Here is an 11,227-nt window from a genome sequence, read left to right on the forward strand (position 1 = left end):
TACTACCCCAAAGCTCAGAACACTGACTCCCAGCACAGAGTGGGCCAGGCCCCAGTGGGGGGCTTGCATCACCTAGGGGATTAAGTACACAGGTGCCAGCACTGTGCTGGCATTAGAACACACAGGCCACTCTTGTCACGAAGTCACCCTTCCTTGAAGCCTCATTATATCCAACTTTGTCTGTAAATGGGGAAGCCAAAGGCATGAGCTGGGGGCCTGAGGCTTGGTGGCACCAGCAGAGCCCCCAGCACCCACAGGCATGGGCTGCCATTGGCACTGGACTGTTCTGTATCCATGGCTGACAGCGCCAGGTTGACATCCATTCCTTAGACACACACCACTGCCCTCCTCCAGGGGTCTGCCACCACCCAGGTCTTCAGGGTGACCATTCATGTCCCTTGGGGCTGCTCCTTCAGGGAAACCTGCAAAGGACAATCTTATTTCCCTTATTCCCAGCTGCACTGGTGCAGCTCCCAGCCTCCACACCATGCTGATCTGCCTGGTCCGTGGCCAGTGACTTGACATTATCCCCGTTTTTATTCAAACAGCCCTGTTTTCCCAGGCTGCGTCTTAAGGTCCTCACTTCCATGTGCCCATGGAGAGAGAGCTCTGAACTCCACTTTGAAATCTGGGCCCCAGACAATCTACAGTGGAAACAAGACCTGGAAAATGTGTAAAGCCAGGAAGAAACTGAGCCCGCCCCTTTTTCTTGTCAGACTGGCCTCCATTTCAATCCCAGAGGAAGCAGAGGCGATGAGAGGGCTCCTGGTCAGCCTGCCTGCAGGAGCTTCCTCTCTGCTCTATGGAGGCCTGTGGATGCAGGGAGGCAAGGTCATGGGGTGGGAGTCACCACCATGGCCTAAAGCCACACACAGGGGACGGCCAGTCCCATGTCCCATAGATGACAAGTTGGGTCCTTCTTTTTCCTTTTTCTTGAGGAAGGGCTCAAATAATTCAACGTGTATGTTAAGTATAGGATGCCCTGAAGGAACTTCAAAATATTCTTGTTGAATTTGAAAAGATGTTGTATAGGTACAAATGTCGATATGAGAATGTTATTTTTGGTACAAAAAATAACATAATCACCAAACATGAATATTCTTAAAGGGAAAACAGAAAATAATTTCTGTCATCTTTGACTACATGAGAGCCATGTGAGTATCAAATTTATGGACTACCTGAGTCTATCTTTCTTTTTATAATTTTTTATTGTGATTTGGGTGGAAGTTCACAGAGCAGATCAGTTTTCCATCAACAGCCGTACATGTCCAATCCCCTGCCCTCTTCTCACTCTGGCCCCGCCTCCCAACCTGCTCACCTGGTAGGCAGCTTGTCTCATGAACTGCTTGGCGGGCTGCTTCCAGATGGCTGGCACCGTGATGACCCATCTGACGTCAGAGTTCCCGAAGTCTGAACCCGCCTGGTCGCTCAGCTCCTGAAGCCAAAGAAAAGGCAGCAGGTCAAGTGGGCACCACTGGTCTCTGAGAACATGTCCCTGTAGCACCCCTGTCCTGAATTCCACAGCTGCCTAAACTTACCAAAGTCAGAGAGTGAGAGTTCTAAGTGTTCAGCAAGCAGAGCTGCTCCTGGCGGCCCTTCACTCACTGAGGCAGGCGGATCAGAAGAAAATCCCTTTGACCGCCTCCTCACCATGGGACTTTGACCACCTCCTAGGCATGGGACTTTGACCACCTCCTAGTCACTGTGACTTTGACTACCTCTTAGACATGTGACTTTGACCACCTCCTAGTCATGTGACTTTGACTGCCTCCTAGTCATGTGACTTTGACCACCTCCTTTGACACGTGACTTTGGGCAAGTGACAACTTCTCAGACTTCAGTTTCCTTATCAGTACGAGGGGGACGGTAATAACAATAGCTCATGAGATTATTGGGAGGATTGATGACAGTGGTAATGATGGCAGACACATTCTCTGAGAACTTGTGTGTCAGCCCCCCTGTGGAGCACTTTCCTGCCTTATCTCAGGGAGCCCATTCAAGAATCTCTTTAGGGAGGGTTTATAGCTGTGCCCCTTTTCTACAGATGGGAAAACCGAGGCTTACATAGCCCAGGACCTTTTCGACAGTCTGACGGCTAGAAAGCAGTAGAGCCAAAATTTAGAACCAGACCAGGCTTGCCTTGTCCCTGAAAACCAAGGCCTTAACTAAACTGTTAATGAGGTCTCATATCTAGAACAGTGCCTGGCCCACAGTGATGGTTAACAGCTGGTGGCAGTTATCACTGTAGTGGTCACTGTCACCAGCCTTACTACAATGCCAGCCTATCAGGGGAGTTTTCTGACAGCACAGGAAGGCTATAGATGACATGACCTAACTGAGAACCATGTGGCCCTCAGCTGGTGGTTAACGACAAATCTCATCAGTGGGGCCCATCTGCAGAAGAACGGGATGGGCGGCCCAGAAGCAGCAGAGTTTTCCAGCAGGTCCACACAGAGCAAAATGCAGCCCTGGACTGTTCCAAGATGTCAGCGTGCCCATCTGGAAAATGGGTATAGTGACCCTCACTATAAACCTAACTCACAGCATAACTGGCAAGACTGAATGGGAACACATATGGGATACCCAGCCCAGAGCCTTGCCCAGAGAAGACCCTGGATAATTACTACCTCCTCCGTTCCTTCCCTCCTGTGGCCACATTCACCAGACAAATCTGAAATCACATCTAAACACACAATGACGGACTTATGCATCAGAAGAGTCATAGACTAGTAGAGGTTTTGTTGTTCTTTTTTAAGGGCATTTCATCTTGCCTATCATTTCAAGGAGTTATCTTGGGTCTGACCCACCCTCTCACTGAACTAACTTCCTCTTTGATGAGTAAACTTTTTAAAAATGTGTCTTAAAAACATCTCTGCTTTGGGCCACCATGAAGCAAATGTTCCATTTTATCACAATGTTTCACTTCCTAGCAGGGCTGCTGGGGATCTTTAAGGCAAGGAGCTGCATGACAGGTTTGCAGAATGGTTCTAAGCACGGTACCATGACCACGCAAGCTATTTAAAGCCATTTAAACCAGAAGACGTTCAAACCATGAATGAGCCTCTTCCCCGGGCTGTGGGAGAGCTGTTCAGATGGGCTGCTCCTTTACCAAAACCTAAACCCAACTCACGGCCATCGAGTCGACTCTGACTCGTAGCGATCACAGCAACCCTATTGGGTTTCCTAGGCTGTAAATCTTTATAGAAGCAGACCACCCCATCTTTCTTCCATGGAGCAGCTGGTAGGTTCAAACCACCAATCTTTTAGTTAGCAGCCAAATGCCTTAACCACTACACTACCAGAGCTCCTTGTTCCTCTACCAGTGGGTGGAAAATAACTTGGAAGGAAAAGGACCCTGACAAGTGCTTCACTGCTAACCAAAAGGTTGGTGGTTCAAACCCATCAGTCATTCTGCAGGAGAAAGATGTGGCAGTCTGCTTCCAAAAAGATTATAGCCTTGGAAACCCTATGCAGCAGGTCTACCCTATTCTAGAGGGTTGCTATGAGTTGAAATCAACTAGAGGGCAACAAGCTCCTTTTTTCCTTCATGACCAACTCAACTATCACCATCTGAGGTGTTCTTACTTTAGTCTATTCTGGTCAAACATGCAGGCACCCCTCCCCTCTGTGAATCTCTCTGTCCTTCAAACACCAGACAGGACAGATCTACACCTGCTCAAACCAGCTGCCATAATCGACCGAGACTCAGCACAACCAGTGTCACCCCACCTCGCACACAAAGTTGGTTGTCTCGATGCTACCTTCAGTGCCTGCTCCTTGAAGTACTGCAGTGCGTAAGCGAAGATTTCAAGGGCTTTGACTTTCTTGCCATTGGCTGCTGTCAGGTCTGTCTCCATGGTGAGGTCCTGATGCGGGGAAAGGAACGAGATAGTGAGAAGATGATGCAGGAGAGACCCACCTCCTGGCTTTGAGGACTGCAACTTGGAGTCTGGGAATCCCACGGAGCCAAACGTGTGTTTCCCCATGTCTGGGGAGACTAGGAAGGACTGGAAGCAGTGTCCCCTCCTCGTGGAGGAGACTCGGTCCCCATCTGCACTCTCCCTCTGTCTCTCTCTCTCTCTCTCTCTTCTGGATCCTCCGGAACAGGGGTTTTGGGTTAATGACAAGGCCAGGAAAGAAAAAGAAGGCAGCAGGTGGCATCCCTCCCCCTCATGCAATTTACATACTATATCCACACGTGAACACACTGGTCACCCTTGGGAGTCCCCTAATGGAGGCTGAAATCGGCCAACTCGCTGCTGTGTATGATGCTAAACAGACATGAAGCTCTCATTCCCAAACAAGCTGCCAACCAAGTCATCAAAATATTTGAAGGCTTGCTCTGCCTAAGCCCCCGGGAGTCCAGTATCACTGCGGGCCTCTCGCCACCAGAAGCTAGAGCAGCCGCTGAGCTCGGCCCTTGGATGGCGGATGCTCTGTGAGAACCCAGGTGCCGGGTGACCAGAGGTCATTCAAAATGATGAGGACAGTCCCTGGAGGATGGGGAGGGTCAAAGAGTGGAAGCAGAACACAAGAGGACGCCCCTAAGTCTCCCAGAACTGAGAGGCTTATTACTACCAGGAAAAAAGTCACTGAGGATTCCAGATTGATCCAGGCGTTGCCTCTGGACCATGAAAGGGCATTGAGTTACTGCTCCCCAGCCTTGTGGAGTCTGCATTGGGCCTCCTGACACATCCCCACATGCTCACACCTTCCACCCAGCCGCCTCCCACGCCTGGGGTGAGCTGTTGGGTGGCAGCTCCCAGGCTCAGAAGGGGGCCCAAGCTCCAGGAAGCCCCCAGCTTAGAGGGGAAGCCTGGGCTACACTGATAGCACTGGATTCCATCAGGGAAAATGGAAGCAAGTCGGACCCAGCAGAAAGCGGTCTGCCTTGGAGAGGGCCAGCCACATCAAAGGGCACAGAGCTGGTGGCTGAGTTCCCCATTAAGATATGTTTGTCTTCCACAGCACCTGACAGCAGACCCATGAAAGCAGTAACAGTAAGAGCGGAGACTGCTAGGGCCTACCAGGTACCATGCGGAAGGCACCATCATTACTCCATTTTACAGATTAGGAAAACCAAGGCATGGAGAGATTTGGATTAAGTATCTTGAAGGTAACACAGGCAGGATCTAAACCCAAGCTGTCTGGCCCCAAGAAGCATGGTCCTAAACACTGCAGCCATACTTCCTATTCTAAGTACTGAGTTAAGGAAAATTTATGGGATAAAATGCTTACATTGAAATAATTCCATCCAACGCCCCACTTTTTCTCTGAAGCTGCTTATCTCCCACAGCTTGTTTGGGAAAGCAAATGCCTTGGTCCCCTTACAGACACTGGTTTGCTGGGAGCAGAACTGAGGGCATGGCTTCGGGAGTTGTCTATGATTATTGGGCATTTGATTTCCTAGCTAAACCGTTTCCTGCACAGAGAGTTGGCACACTAGCTGTTACTGATTGTTACTTTCACACTGGCCAGTTAGTAGCCACTGGTCCAGGCCCTCCAAGTGTCCCCAGGCCCCATGTGCCTCCTTCAGGACCCTTGGTGGCCAAGCAATCCAGCAGGTGAAGGGGAACTCCTGGCATAACAGGATGCCTAGCACCCAGCTCCCACGCTACAGCCAATGTCCACATTGACTGGTCAGTTTCCAAGACAAGCAAGTTGTCAAAAATGCTGAATATGTGTCTGCCCACATGTCCATCAGAAAGTGCTGTGTATCCACAAAGTGTGTACACTCCTGGTTGTTTCGAAAACCAAAGTAAATGGCCATTAATGTCTGCTTGGGGGAAGCCTGAGGGCCCCTGGGTTGAAAAGCAGCCCCAAGGCTGGGGGACCCTTGGCTCTCCAATGGGGGCAGGGGGTAAGGCTTGCTCACCCCAGTGGTGTGCAGCTTCATTTTGAACTTCTCCAGGTACAGCCACTGCTTGGCCTCATTGGGGTCCAGGTCGTGGTAGAAGTCCCTGGCGGCATAGCCGAAGCTATGGAATTTCCTCTCGGGAGTCAACAGGATGGTGGTCGGAGTCTTCTGGTTGGACACTCCAGGATCACCTCCTTCCCATCGTCTGTCACCAAGGAGAGGGCAGAGGTTAGGGGACCGTGTTTCCCAGGTAGCACTGACCTGAGCACCTACTGTGTGCATGACTGTGGTAGACGTCCGTGCTCACAGGAGCTGCTACAGCTGCAGCCCGGGCCAGCTGGCTCAGCGAGGGACTCAAAGCACATCTACAGTTAAAAAGAGAAGTGAAAGGGGCAAGTTCCCAAGTTCTCGCTCAGCGACAAAGGTCTGGCTTCATGTATCCTCACTTTACATTTACTGAGCATCCACTGTGTGCCAGGCGCTGCTGACATGAGATGGAAGAGCCATGTCTCTGCTTCCAGTGAAGTTACAACCTATAACCAGTGGCCACTGAGTGGATCCGGACTCACGGCGACCCTGTGTGAGTCAGAGCAGAACCGTGCTCCATGGGGTTCTCAGTGGCTGGATTTTCAGAAGTTGATCACCAGGTCTTTCTTCCAAGGCACCTCTGAGTGGACTCAAACCCCAACCTTTGGGTTAACAAGCTCGTCAACCATGCGCACCACCCAGGACTCCTACAACCCAGTAGGCACTTCATTGCTTTTCCATTTGCAAGCACTCAACAGCAGACACAGCTCTGATCCTCTCTGAAACAAGGCAGGGCACACACGAATGCTCAATACCCACCTTGTCAGACGGGAAGTGAGGGGCCTGGGGAGATGCTGCCAGGGTCAGAGGAGGAAGAGGGACCGGCTGGTGGGAAACCAAAGAATGCAGGAGAAAGCAGGACCAGGGGGCACTTGAGGAAGTGGCAGACAATGGACCGTGAAAGAGGGAAGGCTCTGGGCATGCTGTAACGGGCACCGAGGACACCTGCTCCACACTGCTCCAAGCGGGCGAGGACAGGGGCATGGAAAGGGGATGCCAAGAGACAGTGTGGGTACAGGAAGAATATAAACGGGAGAAGTGGAAATGAGATTGGGAAGGCAGGTTGGAACCAGGCTGGGAGAACCCTGAGTAGTCAGAGTCTAATCAGTGAATAATAGGGAGCCAGCGAAGGTTTTAGAGCAGGAACATGGCAGAATCACAGCTGTTGCTCGAGAGAGCAAACTGTCAGCAGCATGAGGACTAGACTAAATGGACGCGGCCAGGAGCCAGGAGGCTGCAGAGGAGGCCCTGCCACCGTCCGGGAGCAGAGGTGACAGAGGCCAAACAAGGTAGAGAGCCACAGAGGGAGAGGAGGGGGTGGAGGGTGACAGGTCGTCCCAGAGGGAGAACACAGCCAGCTGGCCACAGTGTTGTGCAGGGGCATGGTGTGCATGGCGTTGCCCTCAGGGCGCAAGCCTGGGGGCCTGGGAGCCTGAAAGAGAGAGGGCCAGTCATGGAAGCCAGCAGCCCAGCCAAAGGGGAGGCTGAGGAACCATGGGGAACTCCATGGACATGCTGTCACTGAGGGGCCAATGGGCACCCCTGGGAGGGGTTCACAGGAGATTCAGGCAGGAAGTGGACCTGGCTGTAGCTAAAGGGGTGACAGCCACAGGTATAAGATGGGACGAGAACACTGAGTGGAGAGAGCAAGGATCATGTCCTGCCTGGCAGTCAGCTGAGGAGAGGCCAGAAGAGGTGAGGACATGGGCATGACAAACCGGAAGACAGATGCCCTGGGATTACATCCATGAACTGATGCGAGGGGCAACGGACAGGGGAGGGGAGAGGCTGAACCCCAGAGAAGCTTCCTTCCTCCTCTCGGACAGAAAGAATGGAAGTCGATAAAAGAGGGCAGTGAGCGGGCAAGTGACTCAATGCCTTCTCCTTCCTTTGGGACCACTGCCAAGCAGCCAGGGCTGCCAAGAGGCCAGGACATCCCCTTCCCTCCCAGCCCTGGCACGATAGGTGGGTCCCATCCTGCCACAGGCCACGTGGCCCCAGCAAACAGCCTCAGGTGGAGACACAGTGCATGCTGGGAATGAGCTCCCCCACTGCCCACTGAGGGTGGCTGTGCTCTAGCTGAGCTCAGACCTGCTCTCCACACTGCACTGTCAAGCATCAGTGGGACCAACCCAGTCCAAACGGAGAGGCAACCTCCGCCCAGGTTTGTCACTCGGATCTCGAATGTCCCTGGCTAATTTTCCAGTCCAGCTCTGTCAGGATGCAGGCTCCCACCCAGAGACTGAAGGCCCTGTGGTGACCGCATAGAGACACCAGGATGGGCCCGATCCTGCTGCCCTCTGGCCAGGCCGACCCTGGAGACCTTGCACCCTTGGCCCAAGCAGCAGCTCCACTGTGACCTGAGTTGCTCAGAAAGGGGCCCCTGTGCAGTGATTAAGCACTTGGCTGCTAATGGAAAGGTCAGTGGTTTGAACCCACTAGCTGCTCTGTGGGAGAAAGATGTGGCAGTTTGCTTCTGTAAAGATTTATAGCTTTGGAAACCCTATGAGACAGTTTTACTCCATCCTATAGGGTTGCTTATGTTGGAATCAACTAGACAGCAGTGGGTTTGGTTTGTTGCTTCCGATCAGCTCTAAGGAAGGTTGGCTGTTTGCTCATGGGGTCTTTTCATTAAAGGAAGCACTCATGGAAAAGCAATGGAATAGTAGCCAAAAAAAAAAAAAAAAAAAGCCTTTGCCACACAGGACTTAGTAAGATACGGAGAGGGCCAGCAGTTCAAACAACATTGTCAATTCTCTTGATTGTCTCTAGACGTCAATGCTTGGGGAAGTTACCAGCAAAGAGCCTGGTTAAATGCAGTCTATCTATGCCCTCCCCAAGCCCATCTATCCCAGAAGCTAAGGAACATCAGGTCCTAGATGGGCTCAATACAGACGGCATAGTTGGGAAAAACAGAAAGCCCAGCCCCTCTCATGGCCCAGGCTTGTTTTTAGCTCTGTGAAGGCACCATCATGTTGGTACTGCCCGAGCAGCTGTCTCTCAGGGATCTAACCTGAGCCGCCAATCCAGAGGAAAATCTCAACTGATGCTACTGACCACCTTGAGGGTGACCACCTGTTCCAGGTACGACACGGGGACCCAGGGCATCTTCCTGCTACATGTGAAACCTACTGAAGACATTTAGGTCTGCACCAGTGATCAAAAAACAGGGGCGAGTTTGGGAAAAAGAAAAGGAAGAAGCCCAAGAATTGGGGTAGGAGAGTGTGGCCTCCAGGCAGACCCTCACCCACCTCCACCATTTCCTACAGTGACTGTGAGCAAGCAGCTCAGCCTCGCTGTGCCTCATTTCCCTGACAGTACCTGACTACAAGGAGCTCTGGTGGTGTAGTGGGTGAGACATTTGGCTACTAACCAGAGGGTCAACAGGTCAAAGTCACCAGCTGGGAGGAAGATGAGGCAATCTACTCCTACAAAGATTTACAGCCCTGGAAACCCAATGGTGGTCACTATGAGTCGGAATCGACTAGGTTTGGTTAGGGTTGATTTACCTACGTACTACAGACAACGTGCTCACACAGCAGCTGTCACTTGCTAAACGGTGGGTAGTTTTATTACGCTCGTATCAATAAGTCAAACCAGTCATGTAGGTGGCTCATGGTCACCGATGTGTGTCAGAGTAAAACCTTGGGTTCCTCCTTAGGGTTCCTCCTACCCCCTCAACGATGGCTGATTTATTAGAAGTACACTGCCAGGCTTTGCTTCCAAGGCCCCTCTGGGTGGGCTCGGACCCCCCACCTCTGGTTTAGCAGGCAAGCACATTAAGTACCACCTAACATAGCTGGGCCAAATCAGGTTTTTCAAAATGATCTTTCCAATAAAATTACATATTTTGTTTGTTGTTTTATTTTTCCAAATTGTAATTTGTATCTTCCTTAACCTAAAAACCAAACCCTTTGCCATTGAGTTGATTCTGACTCGTAATAACCCTAAATATGTTGAAATACTCTCTTGAGGTTGGAGATGAACTCTTTTTTTAAAAAAGGGGGATAAAGAACAAATTTGGAAGGAAGGTTGGGCAATCTACTTCCGTAGTGATACTGCCTCGGAAACCCAAGGAGGGATCGCTATGGGTCGGGTCTGACTTGATGGCACATAACAACAACAACAACAAAGAACAAATTAACCACAAACCGTAACTATTGTTAAGGGCGTTGAATAAACTTCAACTCCTAGGGACCCTATGTGACGAGTAGCACTGTCTCGTAGGGTTTTCTAGGCTGTAACCTTCACAGGAACAGCTCACCACGAGTTCCTCCCACAGAGCCACTGGGTGGCGCTGAGCTCTTAACCACAGTGCCACCAGGGCTCCTTATCCACGCCCTCCCTTTCTCAAGTGGACTTTTCATTACTGTGAACACTGACACGAGCTTATTCCCACCCTGTGTTTATCCCTTCATTCCTATAGACAGATCAGCTTTTTCACTCAGTCTGCATCATGGTTACATCACTATGTTCCGATTGAAATAAAACTCAGAGATAACCTAGGTCACTGTCTCTAGCAGCCCTGAACTGTGGTGACGCTTTGGAAGTATCCCTCCCAAAGCAAGTTCAAAGCCATTTCCTCTCTCTTCTGTTTCCTTGCATGACTGTCCTCTGGAAATAACTTTTCTTAGAACCACCACCTAGAAACCAATAAAGGCTGCTTCTCACTTTTTATGGAGTGTTCTTTTCCATACAGGTTTTCCATCTTGTGGGTCAAACCCTCACAGCCTCATGGCATCTAATACCGAGAGCTATGCTGTCCCCAGGATCTCTGACAGAACTGGCTTTTCATTATTTCCTGATGAAAGGACACTCACAGGTCTCTGGGGCCACATAGGACAAGGCCCTCAGGCTGAGCCTTGTGTAGTTTTCAAGTTTGGGGTGGGAGTCACTTTTGTCATGACTTGTGTTTTTAACAGCACTTTATAAAAATGCCTAAAATCGTAACTCTGGGAGCTATAACTCAATTATACAATTACTCGGTCGAAGGAATTGCAAAACCAATTAGAACATATTTTCAGAGGCATCCCTCCACATGGAAAACCAAGATGATAAATCTCTGGCTTCCACAGCTTTGCAAGTTAGCAGTCTTTGCAGAAGGCTGTGGGCCAGGCTTGGAGAGCTGACAACTGGTGGTGGGGTAGACCAGAAGTCCTCATGTACATTTGCTCACAATGGGTAGGGTGGCCAGGAGGGGGCTGTGCAGCTTGTGTGCACCTGGGGAAGGGAGTGTCTGCAGCGCAGAGTGCAGCCCAGGAGACCGCAGGCAACGTGGCCTTT

The 11,227-nt window shown here is 50.9% G+C and overlaps 1 protein-coding gene across 1 annotated transcript in view; it reads right to left on the minus strand.

Moving 5' to 3' along the window:
• HSPA12A (heat shock protein family A (Hsp70) member 12A) overlaps positions 1-11,227 on the minus strand; it is a 76,242-nt gene that overhangs the window by 20,042 nt on the left and 44,973 nt on the right. The window contains exons 6-8 of the mRNA XM_007941620.2: positions 5,876-6,062; positions 3,762-3,866; positions 1,319-1,435 (exon numbers count right to left, since the gene is read on the minus strand). Of these exons, the coding sequence (XP_007939811.1) occupies positions 1,319-1,435; positions 3,762-3,866; positions 5,876-6,062 (409 nt within the window). The remainder of the gene's footprint in view (positions 1-1,318; positions 1,436-3,761; positions 3,867-5,875; positions 6,063-11,227) is intronic.

Source organism: Orycteropus afer, unplaced genomic scaffold (assembly GCF_000298275.1).
Source record: "Orycteropus afer afer isolate SDZICR_OR568_19922 unplaced genomic scaffold, OryAfe1.0 scaffold00082, whole genome shotgun sequence".
Taxonomy (NCBI): Eukaryota; Metazoa; Chordata; class Mammalia; order Tubulidentata; family Orycteropodidae; genus Orycteropus; species Orycteropus afer.